Source organism: Bactrocera dorsalis, chromosome 3 (assembly GCF_023373825.1).
Source record: "Bactrocera dorsalis isolate Fly_Bdor chromosome 3, ASM2337382v1, whole genome shotgun sequence".
NCBI lineage: Eukaryota > Metazoa > Arthropoda > Insecta > Diptera > Tephritidae > Bactrocera > Bactrocera dorsalis.
In genome coordinates this window covers 70,717,273-70,736,570 of record NC_064305.1, presented here as the reverse complement: position 1 = coordinate 70,736,570, position 19,298 = coordinate 70,717,273, and the positions used below count along the sequence as shown (strand labels likewise).

Genomic DNA, 19,298 nt, shown 5'->3' with positions numbered 1-19,298 from the left:
AGTGATTTTCTATTTTATGGTTGATTAATTATACCAGATATCTTCATAAGTAATAAAATTATCTCCGAGGTACTGTAGTTTACTGCCGAAAAAATGACGTTAAATCGGTTCATGAATTACCACTCAGAGAAAGAGAGAGACAGTGGGGAAGTCTAGAGTTTTCTTTTAAGATAATAACATAAGATAGGGCTGGTTCCAATCATACACAAGCCTATAAAGAAGACTGTATAAAAATTTCAAGTAAATCGATCCAGTAGAACCTGAGAAATCGTGGGTATCGTTCCGAAAAAGTTAGTTTCGAGAAAAAACGCGTTTAAAGTTTAGGAGAAAATTCTAGAGAAGACGGACGCCAAGTCTCAAAATCGGCTGTATCTCCGAAAATAAATCGAATTTTGAAAAATCATTCCAAGGTCATATTTTTGAAAGTCTAAACTACCAAAATATGCAAAAAAAATCGATTTTTTCAAAATCCTAGACTAGAATACCTCCTTAAGATTTTTTTCTCCAATAATTCACTGCAATCATCACAGCCCCGCATATACTAAGTGTTATATAATTGTTCGCTTCTCTCTCTATGTTCTCTTAGTTCCAATATACCCTATCTAGAGACCTTCGGTTGACTCTGTACCAGTATAGCGTTAAATATGAGATATTTTTATGTACAGTGTGACAAAAAATCAACCGGATATTGTAATTAAAATCCTCCGGTAGATGCTATCTCAGAAAAATATATTTTAATAGGTTGGTAGCACTGTCTTTAATTATTACGCCAAATATGATAACGATCTGTCAACCAGTTTGTCAACAGAAGCTGCTTAAGTAGGCACACCTCGGTAGTGCGTTGAATGAATGAATACCCTCGATCAACCACCGTATTCACAGACTGAAATTGTCGCTCCGTGGAACCCGTCTTCAGTCGATCGTAGAGATAATACAAAATTCGTTGAAAGACATCCCAAAAAGTGCTTATGAAAAATGTTTCGAGGACTGGAAAAATCGTAGGTGGGGATAACTTTGAAGGCGATAAAATAAATATTGATGAGTAATTAAATATTTTGCGTTTCGTTAAAAATTTCCGGGTATAATATATATGTATAATGTATATTAATTTTCTCGTCATTGAATAACATAAGAAGATATACATACGTATATGCAGATTAATTCAGTTGCTTAAAAAATCTGAAAATACCTCAAACATGAGACCATAACGAATAAATTGGGTTTAATAGCTATACTAACTAAATCACTAAATCTAGATAATTAAACACAGTCTATTTAATGTAGCGCTGTTAAAACATTACACAAATCTAATATAGGTTTTATTGCCAAATGCGGAATAATAAAATTAGGTAATGACTACTGAAATAACGATCTGTTTCCAAAGTAAGTAAATATCTGTTTAAACTTCGGAACGTGCTTCTGATTTAATTTATTTCATTCAATAGAAATTGTTCATTTTATGTGCCAATTTACAGCAAATGATCGTTATGCCATAAGGTTATTATATAATACGAGTTGAGGATACGCTAATAAACATCAGCATGGAAACAACACAAAATATTAGGAGTAGTAAAAATTTATAGGCTATGAAGATATTTCGACGGTTTTCGACCGTTCGGACACGGGATAGGAGAAGTGGTTCTGAGAGGGATGCTTGCTTAGAGCTTGTTGAATTAATATTTCTAGCAGACAAGGCCTGATCCGACCTGTTCCAAGAAGATCCGACGTTTTCGAGCCAAATTTTGTTCATCGTTGAGGCCCATTTTTGGCTTAACGGGTAAGTAAACAAGCAAAATTGCCGCATTTAGGACGAAGAGCAACCTGAGGAGATTTAAGAGCTGCTATTTCATTCAGAAAAAACAACGATTTGGTTTGGTTTGGTTTGTGGGCCGGTGAGAACGTAACCGTCAATGGCGACCGTTATATGGCCTGATAACCGACTATTTGATACCTGAAACTGAAGTTCGTGTTCCCGGTGACATTTGGTTTCTACGAGACGGCGCCAATACCAAAACATCGCTTCAATTAATGGATTTATTGAGAGTAAACTTCGGTGAGCAGATAATTTCACGTTTTGGGTAGGTCGATTGGCCACCAAGATCGTGTCACATCACACGATTTTTTTCTGTAGGGATATGTAAAGTCTAAGGTCTACGCGGTCAAGCCAGTTACCAATCGAAATGCTTGAACGAGTCATCAAAAATTGGATTCAACGGATAGACCTTCTGAGACGTAGCTGGGGCCAACATTTGAAAGAGATAGTCTTCAAAAAATAAATCCGAAAGAATGATCTGTCCAATGATAACAAACATTCTCCATTAAATTTGAGGTTTCTGAGTTTTAGCTTTAAAATAGTAGAGAACAGCGGATCACCCTTTATAAAGATAACACCTTTCAATATAGTCAATGTATACGACATTCCTACAGTTCTTTTGAGCGATAATATGCGGCATCCATCACTCATAGAGCTTTTCCTTATCTACATACATATTTACTTAAAATATAAAATACACAAACAACTAGTTGAGTAATACGAGCTTAATATTTTTTGATTAGTGAGTTCCGACATAACGGATCTGAGCATGAACGACTCATATTGATGCAACTGATGCTACACACCCCTCTCAGTGTCTATCAAAATGTCGATTCGATTTTGATTGACTGATGAATGAAACCCATATCTCATACTACAGCTATGCGTGAACAGTTGAGTAGACAAAAAGCTTGCAATTATGATTTTAATAATCCTTTGTACAAAGATAATTAAATAAATATTTCTAAACTAAGTCATACGCAGAGAAATGAAAACACATCTGCTGGTGAGCCCAAGCACACTGCCATTTATTTACATAATATTAAATTTTTAAGAGGAACCCATTACAGCTTTGCCGACTGCTGGTCTCTGAGTCACTCAACAAAATCCCCAGTACGATTTTTATTTATACACATACGAGTACATACATACATATAAAATGCGATAAATGCGCTTTGCTTTCAAAATGAACAAATAAGAGTCGAGTTCACCTCTGTGTAATTATGAATTATACCCTTAATACATATATACCATTAGTTTGGAGTTTTTGGTTTTTAGTTAAAGTCACTAAGAGGATCGTGTTCGTTTGTATAATAATGTGTGGCGTACATATACACATATATATATGTATATATATACATATTACCCAGAGAAGAGGCTTAGGAAGTCAAAGGGATATTGAGCGCATCCCCGATTTAATCAATCAAAAGTACGTAGCGTAGGTGATCTATGTATTCGGCCTTTAGCTTTATTGCTTTACCTTTAACTTGGCATCAAGGCACAGTTCCTATTCGAGCTTATCTGGATCCCAAGAATAATTTTTATTTTTGCGTGATTCTACAAACTACCTTAATTGTAGCCAATGAGACCAAGCTCCTGACCGTTCACATCATAGTCTGGTCTACGTAATGGAATCGATCCTAAATCTACATATTCTTGGCCAAAATCTGTACTCTGACTTCACAGCATTTTCCAAAACTTGAGAGAAATGTTTAACTCTTATGTAACAATAATCATACTTCTTATCCAGATTTAACTTCACACAGTCTGATCTCATGCTTTAAACTAATTTTGCATTTTTTGGATTTGGACTTCGACGACTTTGTTATTTCTCCTGTCTTGTTTGGTTAAGTTAAAAGGTCGAACCTAAGGAGTATATCACTTGAACAGCTTAGAACGACTGTCCGTTATGGTGCCTATAAACTTCTATATACTGGATCATATGAGCCTTACAGATCGACGAAGCGCCTAGAGACTGTCACAAATTTGTTGAGACAGTTAATAACAGTTTCAGCTATATTTTCCGGTTCGCCGAAGGTAGGATTACCGAAATGTCCCAGTCTCAGTCCCGCAAAGGTTGAACAATGTAAATTATAAAAGCTGTTAGATATTTGTTACCTGATTTATGTGTCCAAGAATGAAGGAATTAGTAAAGCCTTAAATTTCGCTTAGCTTAGAAAGTATTTGAATTCACAATCCCTATTAAGACAGTCAACTCTCAATGCTAGATTCTCTGGAATCGCTCTCAGTGTAATTTTTTGATTGCTCGTTGATATCTCTATCCCTAGTCCACGTAATCTTATATGTTGTGGTATCTTAAAATCAACTTCTAAAGCGTGAGCGGTATTTATTATTAGCCGGCCGGCGATTTGTGCAAATATGTACATATGTTTATGTATGCAATATATACTTTTACACAAGTTCGTGCTCGTAGAACCCAAACGATCTTAGACACGTCGATGTGCCAGCCAACGCCAACGTCTTCATACTTCGCTTCTGAAGTATGCGAATTTCATATCGAACTCGTTCGAACGCAGTTTCATTTGAGCGGTGGTCGCGAGCAGTCTTTGCATGGACTATCCGACAAAAACGGAGTAAACAAACGGTTTTTCACCACTCACCTACACAAATGCATATCAGTACAAATATAAATTACAGTTAGCCAAACGCTGCAACGCACATAATCAACGCTATATTGTTTAGTTCTGAGCGCTCTAGTGAATTTCGTGCGCGAAATGGATACGGAACCAAACGATTTGAGTACCCTGCTAGCGAAGAACCAGCGTTCGCGAAAATACACAAGATATAGCAGTATCGGTAGTGCCGAACTTCCGTGTGATGTGATATCGGATGCATCCGTATCATCGTTATCTGAGCATGCCAATCTGCGTGGATCTGTTGAAACTGTGACATCGATCACATCCAGCGAACTGGATGAGTTCAATTGGAGACGCTTACGGTTCTACTTGGTCGAACCGATGGTGTTCATTCTCTTGTTTGCCTACAATTTATCAGGTATTGTCATAATTTTCCTCACTTCGAAGTGCTCAATAGTGACAAATGTAAATAAAAACGCTTCAATTTCTTAGAAACCATCGTGAAGAATCAGATAATTTATCAAACATGCACGTCTATATTCTATTACAATGAGAGTGATTGTGGACAATTGGGTACCAAAAACGCTAGTGAGCATGTCAAGGTAAGAGAGTACACACAGAACCATTGTTGTTGCTGTTTTGGTTGTTGCAATCATAGTAAAGTGGGAAATGCGCTTGCGGAAGTGAAGAATTATGTATACACATCTAAATATTGTGGGGGGTTTTCTAAAAGTATCGTTTGATATTGAAATCAAATCAAACCAGTTATTTACCAGTTTTATTTTACTTCAGAGAACTACTTATTTAGGTAATATCTGCATTGCTTTAGGGTAGCACGAGCCCGTGTGGAACAGTTTCTCATATAAATCTGTCTAAACCTGGTCTCTGATATTTCAAAAGAAATCAAAGTTCGTCGCTAACTTGCCTGAGTTTGGTGACCAATATCTTGACTACTGCGAGTGATAACCTCAAAAGAAGTTATTACGGTTTGGTGCGGTTTATGAGCCGGCGGCGTCTTTGGGCCGTACTTCTTCTGTGATGATTAAGACCGGCACGTTACTGTGAATGGGAATTGTTACCGAATTGGATGATATGGACTTGGATAATATGTGGTTCCAACAGGCTGATTAGCTCTGATTAACTGTTGTGTCATTCCTAATTTGATCACTGAATCACTGAGTTCATTTTCAGGAAAATATTATGGTGTAGATATTTCACCATCTTATTCACATCCATTAATAGACTGCACTGATATGTGGGTATTTGGTGACATCATTGTTTCTTAGTAGTCCATGCGAGTTGTTTTTGAAACAAAATCGATATTTTACTGAGTAAAATAGGTAATGTTATGAACTGCAATTCTAGCCATTATTAGTAGTAAAATCTTTTGGATAATTTTTGGGATAACATAATCATCAAAACATTGCATAACTCAAAAACAAGATCACATTCGATACTTTTAAGAATAAGATCGTGATCTGGGCACTTGAAAGCATCAAAATTTATTAAGATTTCAACAAATAAAGTTTTGTTTTTATCGAGCTTTGTAATTACAATTTTTTTTTCTAAAATAATTTGGCATGGTGAAGTTGCTAGTGGTGTAAATTACCGCAAATCAGGATCTGAGTACGATCCCAGCTTCTAACATGCCTCTCGACAGGCAATGTCAGATACCGACGAGTATATTTCAAAATCCATCAGCTGTTCGACGGCGGTCTAAGACTTGTAGTTACCTCTATTTGTCGGATAACATCAAAAACTAGATCTCAAATGGGAGGAGCAGATCTGTCAAGCATCTAGTAGAGATATGTGTGCCATTGTTTTACATGCATGCAAACAATACCTTGGTTGTTGTCTAACTCGACTTGAGAGGTTCTAAATACACATCTAATCGCTACTGAACATATGTTCATATATGACTAAACATATATGTACTTGTATGAATATAATATATATGTACATACATATATACTTAAGTATGAACTTATTAAAATTTGCTGGTTAATTACATAGGCTGGTATATATGTATGTACATATATAATACAAACATATGTATATTATTCTGCATAATATAAAGCTAGGAGAGATTACGTTTTCATAAACTAGCTTTTTCTGATATTACATTTTTTTATTTTATAATATCAAACAATATATAATATATTTATATGGTACATTTAAATTAAATGACTGATGCATTAAAATAACTTGGGGCTTATGCATACATACATATAGTAAATAAGTCAAATTGCAAATAAATTATTATGCGTTATAAAACATGTTTGGGCATATCTATACATATGTATGTATTTTCTTTTCTTCCTCTTCTTAATTAACACCGCTTACACGGTTATAGCCGAGTAGACAACAGCACGCCAGTCGTTCTTCCTTTTCGCTGATTGGCGCCAATTGGAGCTTCCAAGTGTTGCCAAGTTCTTCCAACGGAATGAAATTCTTCTTCTTCCTCTACTTCCCCCGGCGGGTACTGCGTCGAATAGAGCTGCAGTGTTTTCATTTAGAACCATGAATCGTCCACAGAACTTTTTTTTGAAAACTCGTAGCGCAGACTCATCAGATGTTGCCGTCGTCCATGCCTTTGCACCATATAGCAGGACGGAGATGATAAGTTATTTGTAGAGTTTGTTTGTTGAGAGAGGACTTTACTTATCAATTGCCTACTCAGTTCGAAGTAGCATCTGTTGGCAAGAGTTTTTTCTGCGAGACTGATGTTGTTGTTGTTCGTGTTAATGCTGGTTCCAAGATAGACGAAATTATTTAAGACTTCGAAGTTATGAACGTCATCATTGACGTGGGAACCAAGTAGCGAGTTCGACATCCTTATCCAGTTTGGAGAAAGCAGATCTAACGCTGCGGTTGTGGAAGCCAATGATATCAATATCATTTTATTGGCGTACACCAGCAGTTGTACACTCTTATAGAATATGGTACCTTCTCTAAGTATTTAACTTTGCTTGATTTATTTATATAGCATTGGGAATATCTGATCAGTTGCAGATTTCCCACGCCTAAAGCCACATTGGTAAGGTTCAATCAGTTTGTTGACGGTGGGCTTTAATCTTTTACACAATACGCTCGATGGAACCTTATATGCGGTGTTGAGAAGACTTATCTCACGGTAGTTGGCGCAGATTGTGGGGTCTACCTTTTTGTGGATTGAGCAGAGCACACCTAAATTCCAATCGTCGGGCATGCTTTCGTCCGGCTATATTCTACAAAGAAGCTGATGCATGCTTATCAGATATTCGCCGCCGTATTTGAGTAAGCTTGGCCTGCAATCCATCGGCCCTCGTCGCTTTGTTGTTCTTGAGACGGGTAATTGCTTCATGGTTGGCCAATGGAACGTCTGCTCCATCGTCATGGAGTGGGGAATCGGTTTCGCCTTCTCCTGATGTTATGCTTTCATTGCCATTCAGCAGGCTGGAGAAGTGTTAAGTCACTACATCACCTCTGTGGGTTGTACAAGAGTTTGCTCCGGTCTTGAAACCTTCTGTTAGTCGCTCCATCTATTCGTAGAATTTTTGAGCATTAGCCCTGTCGGCCAGCTTGTTAAGCTCTTCATACGCACGCATTTCGGCCTCTCTCTTTTTTTGTTTGCAAATGCGTCTCGCTTCCCTCTTCAGCTCCCGTACATGTTGTGGTGGAATGTAACGTTGCCATTGCGACACGGCACTCCTCATCGTACCAGCTGTTCTTTTGCACTTTCCGAAAACTAATGGTTTCGTTTGCAGCTGTACAGAAGGAACTTGAAATGCCGTCCCTCAGTTCGCTTATACCGAGTTGCTGAGAGTGAGAATCTTCCTTGTGTTTTTTGATTTTCGTTTTTAACAACATGTATTTTTAACAAAATAATGCAGTTTTTGCAAAAATTTTGAAAAAAAAATCTATCAAAACTTTGGTAAATCTCAATTGTTGTTGTCGCCATGACCACTAATAAATCTGCCGTTATTAGGAAAGCACTGCCGAGTTGCCCATATAAAGTAAGCCTAATTAAATTAAATTTTATATTAAAAAATTGTGATATTAAAGACTTGAGAGAAGTTACAATCTTCCTAAAAATATTTGAAAATATAAGTTTTTTATGCAAACATATATTTTATCTTATAAATTTATATACTTAAAATTATCATATCTTCATCGACTAATATTACGAAAAATTTTAATTTTTTTTACATTTCTGTTATTTTTTTCTTACTCTTCTGTTTTCTTTTTTTTAATTTCTTAATTTCTACTTTGTCCATAAAATTTGTATGATTGGCTGATTTGCTACTGATTGGTAATTGCTAGCGTTTTGATTTCTTAATAGCCAGAAAGAAATTGATAAGAGTTATCAAATAAAAAAATTTCACACATGCCATCTGATTAATGACAATTTGGCTAATAAGTATTTATTATAACTTAATTAAATAATGCAGTTGTTGAACTTGAAAATTGCAGATTTTCGATATTAAAAAACGTGACCAATAACTGAAGTTATGTCGCATGATAATAAAATGCGTCTCGATCTATGTACATAGGTTGATAATTTTTGAACAAAATAAATCATGGTAGTTTGAAACCCATTGGAAAGGGCAGATAAGTTAACAAAAATTAAGAGATAACAAATTTACTGGCGATCTGGTATCGGGAAGAGTAATGGGAGTGCGGTGCCCATCAGCTACCATGAAACAACACGCTTATGAAAGAGGAGATTTGAATAGTTTGTTCAAGTATTTTTGGCATTTTCGATGAAAACCTAACATAGTAATGTTTATTTTTTTAATGGGATCAGAAAGTAGAGATTTCAACGAACAAAAAGTCCACCAAATTTAAATTTTTATTTCGACTTGAGAATGTTCAATTGAAAATTCGGATTTTTTTTGATATTTTACATAAAATGTTATACCATGTTTGGGTAGTAAAAATGTTACTTTACGCCAAAAATTAAGTGAAAGAAAACAAATATTTTTAAAACAAAAAAAATAAAATCCAAAAATTTGTTTTTTTATTTTAATTTTCACATAAATTTTGAGATTATGTGAAAAAGTATAAACGCGAAAGTTGCAGATCTTTCTATTACCTATAACTTGATCATGTAACTTTTTTCCATAGGACTCATAATTTTGCCGGAAATAGAAATAAACTAAAACCGTCTTCGAGCCAGCGATTTTAAAGTCGAAGTTGAAAAATCTGAATAATTGGCTGTATGCGAGATATTTGTTATAGTTGTCCGATCTGACCGATTCTGAAAAATAATCAATAGAATTTCAATATCTACGTAATCAAATTTAATTCGGATATCTCCAAAACTGACGAACAAATTTTCATAATCTCTAAAAAATTTTACCTGAAAAATTGCCGGCTCGAAACTAGATTTAGACCGATGGGCTCTCAGGCAAAGTTGTTCAGAAAGATTCGTTGAATATTATCCGCATACGCAATTTTTCAGTTTTTTTTGGCTCCGAGTTAATCGATCCGCTCTAATGTATATATGGTATATAGTTATTTTACACTTGAAATGAAAGAAATCGGATATTTCCTTAAAAAGTGAACATAAATATTACAAGTATATTCGTATGTGTATATGTGTGTATAGTGCATGCAAATGTTCTTACGATCGTGTCAATGCTGAAAATTTGCAAAGGAACGCACATTACTACAATATACACACACACACACATTTTGCTTAATAAATAAAGTAAAATGTTTTGTTTTGATTGTGGAATTTACTTTGCACCTCACATGTGATAACATTCATATTTGCATGCTTGTTGTTTTAAGAGTTATTCTCTTCATAATCTCTTGCCTCTTCTTAGGGAATAAAGAGCGGAATGAGATAATTTTAAGAGTAAATCATTTGTTAGCTCTTCTACAGAAACGCAAGACTAATTAAAATCTAAAAATGTTGAATAAACAGATTATGATATATTTTAGCCTCTTTAAAACAGTCTGGGCATTTAGTTGCCTAGTATTGGTTAGCCAGATGACTTAACATTGGCTGCGAAAGTGTGAAAATGATCAAATAACTTTTTTTGATTTTGAGTTTTACATTTCTGACGAATTTCAGTGCAGTCGTATAAAGGGTGATCCATTTCGAGGTTCCCTACTTTTTTAACGAAAAAGCAAATCAAATTTAATGGGGAAAGTTTATTATCACTCGAAAGATCGTTCTATGGCATATATTTTTACAAGGTTATCTCTTTCAAATGTTGGCCGCGGCTACGTCTCAGATGGTTTTTCCGTTGAGTCCAATTTTCGATAACTCGTTCGTGATGTTTTGTTCCAAGGTCGGAATCGAAGCGGGACTGTGTGTTAACAAACGATCTTAGTGGCCAATTCACCGGCCCAAAACGTGAAATTATCAGCTCACCGAAGTATTCTCTCAATAAATCCATTTATTGATGCGACGTGTGGGAAGTGGCAACGTCTTGTTGAAATCAAATGTCGCCGAGATAACGAGCTTTAATTTCTCAACGTTCTCAACGGTAAAATTTTTGAACATATTTGGACCGATGATTCCACCGGCCTACAGACCACACCAAATCGTTGGTTTTTCTGGATGAAATGACAGCTCTTGAATCTCTTCAGATTGCTCTTTATCACAAACCGAATCATCTCTCAACAAAATTTAGCGCTAAAACTTCAGAACTTCTTGGAAGCGTTGTCGCTTGAGAAGGTCAAGCGGATTCAGTTCTTGTACTAGCTGTATTTTGTACTATTTGAATTTGGGATCTCGACGTAAAATGCGCCAAGGCGTTCCATACGTCTACTTGGATCAGACGACCATTGACTATCGACTATTGACCGAATTCAGACGAGAAATTTATAGGTATTCCTTAAAACTGTGAAGTATATAGACATCCCTCAAATTAGCTGACCATTTCCTTAGAATGACATTCAGATTCATTTATTAGATAATAGATCTCGGTCTTAGCGATGTATTCTCAATGCCATTGCAGCGAATTCTGGCAACAGAAAACGCTCGATTCGTAATGAGCGGTTATTTAAATGTCTAAATGTGAGGACCATTTGAGAATGGCGTTCAGTACACGTTTTTTAGTTTAACTTGTCCAAAATTGTTTTAGTTCGTCTACATGTTGCAGGAAATTTATTTAGATGTTCCCAGCAGGCGGTTCCGCTTTTTGCAGATGCCTGCAAGACCAATTTCTGCGAAAACATCCAAACAGAAACAGATAGGAGTGCATTATGTTCCCTTGCCGGAATCATGCGAGTTTAGCTATGAAGGTCTTCATTGGGGAATATCAAGAGACGTCCTGTGATAGTTCGAAGTGTGATCTTTTGATATGTCTGTATGTTCTTCAGCTACGTTCTGCGTAGTTAATGAACTCGGCTTTGTCGCAACGAGGAAGGTTTATTTTTTCGTTGCATGCTTCAATGATATTTCCGATGAACATTTTGCTTTAACACAACGAAATAACAAAGATTGCATTACTTGTCATTTGATCCTTACTCGACTGTGCTCTTTTTGCTAACCTTGTAAAGTTAAATGCAGAATCAGTCTCCGTTAGGACCTTCTGCAGGAATATTTTGTGATTCAGACGCTCTGCGAATACAAAATGAAATAGCGTTTCATTTTTATATATAGGATGACTATAAATTATATTTCCTCTGAGAACACAACACACAGTTTACACCTTGAAGTCATATTGTATGAAGAAAGAGCTCTAAATTCCACTCTCTTTATATAGCAAATAGAGACTACGATTCAGCCGTATGCAGCGCGTATATTTATGACATCCTCACTCATTGAGAGTTTTGTGCCAGCATTTTGTGGCGTATTTATCGGCGCTTGGTCGGATCGTTTCGGACGCAAACCATTGCTGATCACAGCCTACAGTGGTGAGTAACCTAACTAGCAGCTACATAAACATATTTAAATTCCTTTATGTATTTGCTTTGAAGTGATTTTGAAATGCTTACAGGATACGCACTCTATTATGCGATAGCAGCGATAATTGCGCAGTTATCCACAAGCAGTCTAGTCAGCCCGTGGTATTACCTACTCGCGGTTTTGCCACTTTCGCTGATCGGTGGCAGTGTTACATACTCGGTGGCCACTTTTTGCTACATCTCTGATGTGTCCAGTGCCCAAGAGCGTCCCTATCGGTGAGTAGCACTGCAAATTGTTCTTGCTTGCATATATTTGAACAGTTATGTGCGAAATTTTAGCATGGCCACATATGAGGTGGCATTGATCGGTGGACTTATGGCCGGTTCCTTTATATCGGGTTATCTTTACGAGGCTACCAATGCGACTTACGTTTTTCTAACATCATGTTGTTGCATTTTTGTTGCCACCTGCATTATACTCTTCTTCATACCGGAAAGCTTAAATAGGCGACGCTTTCAATTTGTCTACAATACTGTTAGCGAGGAGGAAGAACGCGAGCGGCAATTAAATGCTTCCGCTGACGAAACGGGCGAAATTCAAAAGTTATTCGATTTAGCTGCGGTTAAGGAAATGTGGCAGACCTGTTTTAGACCGCGAGAATATAACGATCGCGCGATCATTTGGCTGGCAATGATGGCATGTTCAATATCGGTGTTTGTTATAGGTAAAGTGTTGCCATTTTTATAATTTTTGTTATTAATTTTTAATATTTTATATAAATTTAGATGGCAGCATGACTGTGTTTTACTTGTTCATACGCGAGATATTCAATTGGTCCGTCAAGGAGTTTACCACGTTCGAGACAATCAACATGTTCGTGACCACCATTGGCAACATAATGGGTATTATTGTATTGAAAAGGGTATGTATAAAATTAAAGTATTTAATTTTGGACTATATTTTATAGGCATATGTATTTATTGCAGTTGCTGAAACTTTCTGTTGTTCACATTGGCATACTGGCATTTCTCAGTGAGGCCGTTGGCAGTTGCATAAAGGCTTTTGCTGTTACTAATTGGTTCATGTATTTGGCGGTCGGTGTCAGCGCTCTTAGAGCGATGGCGCATCCCATGTGTCGTACTATTGCGTCAAACGTGTTGCCGCCAAATGAGTTAGGTAAGCAGAGGGCTAAATTTTCGAATATTTTTCCCTTTTTCTTATTGTAATATTTGAGGCGATGTCATTATGTATATTAAGTAACGATTAATTTGTCAAAGAGGTCTCGTGCAAAATCACATTACAGGCTTAAAAAGTTCTTAAAATTTTATCATTGAAAGCATCTTAAGTTATTGGACTTCCGCCCAAATAATAAACAGTGGTATGAACACTGCTTGTATATCATAATTAATTATTCAATCAAAGATTTTCGTGCTTCTACAACCTTTGAAGCTGCTAAAATGTTTCCATATGAAAAATGTTACTCATACGCCACGTGGAACCTTTTGCATTTTTCAGTCAGTGTCTTATCTTTCATTTACGTTTTAAATGAATAATTCAAGAAGAACTAAACCGAATTTCCTTTTTCAGTTTTCGCAATAAAATTTTATTTATTTAGTAAATTTATTTTCGGCGAAAACCCGAGTCTGCTCAGTGTAAAATTCTGCGGTTTTAAACCTATCGAGCAAACCACAGCTTCAATGAAAAATACTGCAGTTCCTTGTCTTCTTGCTTCAGCACTATATCATACTTTCATTAATATTTTAAACCAATATCTCAACTTTTATTTTACTTTGTGCTTAAATGTTCTTAGTCAGTTTTTGTTACCATTTCTGATCTAAAATAAAGTCCTGTAATTCTCTTAATGCTTTCATTCGCTTAGCTCTCGTTAAAAAAAAGGGAGTCAAAGAAAGTGTTAGGTATAGTAAAAATGAATCCAACTTCTTCTATCTAAAATTAACTGTTTATATTTTTTATAGTTCGAATTATACGATTTATGTCCAATAAACACAATTTTGATCGATATCTTGTCGCCATTCTGAAGGTAGTTTCATAATGGTCCCTCTCAATTATTTCACCATCAAAATCATTCAGATCTATGGACAGGAATAGATAGCATCACTTAGTATTCGATCGGAACTGTAAGGTGGATACATAAGCATCTTTTAACTAAGCGTTCAGGGCTTTGTCGTGTCATTATCGATGTGTCTGGCTCTGCATTTTCCTCCTCTATTGACCGAAACTACCTGGTTCTGCGCGATTACTTCCTTCAAATGGTCCAATTGCTGATGTATACGTCACAATTACGAGTTTGGCTCAGAAGAGCAACTCATATAGTAGGTCATTCAGATTCCACCAAACATACAGTAAAGTAGCTCCTTTTGGCAAAAGTGATTCTGCGTTGGATTTCAAGCTTGATATTGTTGACTTCAAAGCTATGATTGTCAACACTTACGTGTGAGTCAATTCGCGAGTGCCACGACTGTTTGTTTGATGACAGGAGATATTTCGTTTTTTCTTCAATCACAACCAGACTCATACACTTCTCTTGGTTATCCAGTTTGGAGAAAGCAGAACAAACCTCACGGTTGTTGAGGCTAATGATATCAATATCATCGGCGTACGCTCTTATAAAAGATTGTGCCTTCTCGATTCAGCTCTGTAGCTCGAATTATTTTCTCCAGCAGTAGACTGAAGAAGTCGCACAATAGGGAGTCTCCTTGCCTGAAACCTCATTTGGTATCGAACGGCTCTGAAAAGTCCCTCCCGATCCTGATATGTACACAGTCGTATTAACTTTTTGGAGATACCAAGTACAGACATAACGGAAGTTTCTTTTCGTGCTGTCTAAAGTGGATTTAAAATTGACGAAGAAGGTGATGTATGTCCTCCTTTTACTGGCCTTTTCCAAGATTTGGCGCAAATCCGGTTAGTTGCTGTTTTTCCAAGACTAAAGCCTCACTGGTAAGGTCCAATCAGTTTGTTGATGGTGCGATGTTAAGAAGTCTTATACCACGATAATTGGCTCGAATTGTGGGGCTCCTTTTTTTGTGGATTGGGGAGAGGACATTTAGGTTCCAATCGTCGGGCACTCATTCATCAGACCATGACTTGCAAAGAAGTTGATACCATCGTCATCGTTTGAGGAATCGGGTTCGCAATATCCAGGTTTTACACTTTCCCTGCCATTTACTGCATCAAAAAATCAAAAATATGATCATCATTAATACTTATTATAGTAGGTTAGAACCCAGATAGGGGGTCAATAAGTGTTTAGCGTACAAAAAATTAAACGTTTGGAAAAATTTTGATTTTTTTCTTAACACAGTATCTTTTTATCTCGATACAGAGATGCTCAAATTGAAACTGTCTGAAAATTTGCGTTTTATGATGGTCTGTATACTAGGCTTCAATGACGGATTTAACCTCTACTCCAATTCCAGCTCGGCAATTAGCTCTTTTAAATTTGGAAACAAAAATAAATCGCACGGAGTCATATCTGAAAAATGCTGTGGATGGGATAGCAGTTCGTAGCTTAATCTGATCAATGTGGACACGATGACAACGAAAGTATGGGCTGTGCGTTGTCCATGTAAAAATGTATCCTGTTTTTACCAAACGGAGCCGTTATTTTGTAATTCGGCGTCGAATTGACTCAATAGTGTAGTTTAGTAAAGGCCTGTTTTCGTGTTGCCCTTCTCCAGGTAGTTGATCTAGATCAATCCTTGTTAGTTCTAAAAAGCAAATTTCGACTATATCTTGGTCTCTTCTAAGCATCAGTTTGTTCATGTTCCGTTGATGGTCACGAAAAGACTGAGAAACTCATTCAGATAAATAGCGTTAAATACCGCGATGAAGTAGACTCAGTAAGCTCAGTTCACAAATATTGTTTTTAAAAGGATTATTTTAGGCGAAAGCCGGTAGAATAATATTTTTTAGTGGCGCAACATTTGTCCAAAGCATGCCACAGTATCCGATCTATAGTTTCAGCTAAGGTTCCTGCCTCTGTAGAACAATATTATAGTACTTCGGTTCGAGTTCTTGATATATTCGAAAGGTATATGTGTTACCAAACGCTTAATCTAATTCATTTGTCTGAAGCATACCCTGGAAAATTAGAAGCTGAATTTTCTGATTTTACTACAGTTACTTTGAATTAATTTCATCAAAATCATATGGCCAAATAGAGAGCAGTATAATTATAATTATAATACGACTTTAGACGAGGAGTGGCAAAGTCCATTGGTAGTGTTAAGTAGTTAGGTCTTCAAGTATTCTTTTCATTTTATTTCAGTGAATATACTCGTACTGTGGAGTAGTACAAATCGAATAACATTAATTTCACATCTTCGTTTTTATTCCCTCTTTCAGGAAAGTTCTTCTCTTTCTACAGTGTTCTACAGGCTTTTCTACCATTCATTGCTTCCCCGATTTATGCAGGCATTTATAGCATCACACTCACGAGTTTTCCCGGTTTTTACAATTTGCTAAATGCCAATCTGTTTATAATTGCCATTTGCTTTCTGCTGTAAGTAAAAGACATTTACATACAAAGACATATACCATAGATATACTATGTATCATATATGCTATGAGAGTAAAATTATTCAAGTGCATTGTTTCTTTAAATGATCGTGTATAAAAATGTACTTTTTTCAGCGTGATCTTGCGCAAGAAGCGTGCTTATCCAACACGTTACCAGGAATGTCTCTAAAATAACGGTGTGCTCATTGTCGTAATCGTCAATATCGCAGCGGAAACAACTTTTTTACTTGAATAATTAAATATTAAGCAATTCTATATTGCATTATTGCATGTTTAATTAAATCACTTTTCTATTAAGTGTTTTCTAGTTAAGTTATATAAATGTACATACATATATGCATACATTTTATACATACTACAAATATACATAAGAATATATTTTTTACTAAAATTGAAATTACAAGTATATGTGTTTGTTTTACAGTAGCAACTATTGAGATATGGAAGAAAAATCTAGACTTCAGAATATTTCTTTCCGATACAGAGATGATGAGATCTTCGCAGTAGTTAAAATATTAATCAATGGACTCTTAGTGATATGGAGACTACGGCAGAACGTCTCGGCTTAGGAAAATTATAGCACAGTCGGTGCATAATATTGGGTAACTTCAGAATGGGAGAATTGGGGCAGATTGCAGCCGGATGGTAGCCAAAGAAGAATCTTTAGGTCTACTAATGAATACTCACTTCTCAAGAAAAACACCACGATTGGGTATACACCAGACAATGGAGTAGTGATAGATTCCATTTCTGTTGACATAGTGTCAGAAAGTAATATATATTGGGCGATAAGAATGGCAAGTCCTTAAAATATTATATTACCTCGTTATGGAGGAGAGTCATACAAATCTAAAGTCTCCTATTAAAAATGTTGGAAAGACTAATAGAAATGAACCTGTCAGTTTTCAAAGGAAAATTCATGGAAACAGCACTAAGCCCAGTGGTAGCAGAGATTGGAAAATCTGTGGAGGTATAAGAATACACTCTTATAGCCTGCCTAGACATAGAAGACGCCTTTAATAACATACAGCCAAGGCCATACTGGGGGCTCAAAGATTGGGTATCTCTGAACCTCTTGGAAAATTGTTTGCTGGGAGCTTCAGCTTCAGTGCAGAGGTAAAAGAAGTACAAAGCAATGAGGCGTGTTATCTCCACTTCTGGGGCTCGGGAAAATGAATAAAATGTTATTAGATCAGGAAAAGAAGCGGGTACATATCGTAACTTACATTAACAAATTAAACGACATAAATCGCTGATACGTTTTGTGCGGTGTAAATTTAAATTCTAGCAAGGCAGAGCTCATATTGTTCACTAGGAAACACAAACTCCGGAAATTATGAAATGGTACCAGGCTTACAATAAGGTATAAAGCAAGCTACTGAGGTCTAATTTTAGACAGAAATGGAAATTAAATCTAAGGTAAAGGAAGCAGCTGCAGTACTTTACAAACGCTAAACGTTATTTTACATTTACTGCCCATAGACTTGTTCTGTAAATAAAGAAAGCCTTCTCGTTCTGAGAAGAAACACAAAAAGGAACATACATATTTATGTTTACAGATAGCCAAGCGGATTTGTATTCACTAAAGTCTCTTAAAGTTTCGTCAAAGATAGTGAAGGAATGCTTTGATCGCTAGTGGATCTAACATTCTATTTCTCAATAAAATGCAGTGGGTTCCAGGACATAGCAGTATAGCGATCCCAGAAAATAGTAGGAAATTTATATGCCCCTGGCTACTTGTGTATATTTAATCGACAGAAATGTTAGAGATATACTTGTATATAAATATAATAGGTATAAATACATATATATGTACGGGCAGTGACCAGGCCATTTTCACCATGCGACAGGAGAGTATCACTACGATCGACTCTAAGGATGAAGTTCAGATAATTCGGCGAACCGATATGCAAGCAGTTACAAAACGAAATGGAGAATACTCGGTTACCATTACTAGAAAGACACCCAACAGTGATCCATCTTGCCGTGCACGTCCCCAAACCTGCAAGTTGCAACACCTTTTATTACCGCGAGACGAGTTAGCTTGGACGTGTTCTATGTAAAAATGCCAAGGTATTACACGTGAAATGTGTCACGAAAATAAAAGGAAACGTCGCGTGCAGGGCGCATCCGTCGATAATTGGGCTGGTGTGAAAGTTTGCCCTGGATAGAATTTTTACTGTACACGTAATTTTCAGTGAGGGCTTCAATATTTAATTTATACTCGTATATACTTTCATTTTAAAATGACAACTAACATATTTGCGTTATTTACAATTGGTCTGACCATTAAACTTGATTGTTTCCACAAAAAAAAACAATTTCTCTAAATTTGTGATATGAATATATTTCGCAAAAATCAAATCTGACAAATAATGTTACATAAAAACCGATTCCTACCAGCTACAATTATCCGAGTGCGAAGTGACATGAATATAGACTATTCCGGCGACAAAGAGGAATTAAACAAAATAATACTAACAATTATTATTTAATATAA

At 36.2% G+C, this 19,298-nt stretch overlaps 1 protein-coding gene across 1 annotated transcript; it reads left to right on the top strand.

Moving 5' to 3' along the window:
• The first annotated feature begins 4,318 nt into the window (after positions 1-4,318).
• LOC105227279 (proton-coupled folate transporter) lies at positions 4,319-17,198 on the top strand. The gene is made up of 9 exons (XM_049452170.1): positions 4,319-4,828; positions 4,903-5,012; positions 12,114-12,264; positions 12,348-12,531; positions 12,595-12,980; positions 13,042-13,178; positions 13,243-13,432; positions 16,625-16,781; positions 16,913-17,198. The coding sequence occupies exons 1-9, from the start codon at positions 4,549-4,551 to the stop codon at positions 16,965-16,967; spliced, it is 1,650 nt and encodes a 549-aa protein (XP_049308127.1). The 5' UTR covers positions 4,319-4,548; the 3' UTR covers positions 16,968-17,198.
• The last annotated feature ends 2,100 nt before the right edge of the window (positions 17,199-19,298 follow it).

Coding starts and splice junctions, on each gene's coding strand:
- LOC105227279 (XM_049452170.1), top strand. CDS start 4,549: ATGGATACGGAACCAAACGATTTGAGTACCCTGCTAGCGAAGAACCAG. Junction 4,829..4,902: donor GTTTGCCTACAATTTATCAG/GTATTGTCATAA, acceptor TCAATTTCTTAG/AAACCATCGTGAAGAATCAG. Junction 12,265..12,347: donor GCTGATCACAGCCTACAGTG/GTGAGTAACCTA, acceptor AAATGCTTACAG/GATACGCACTCTATTATGCG.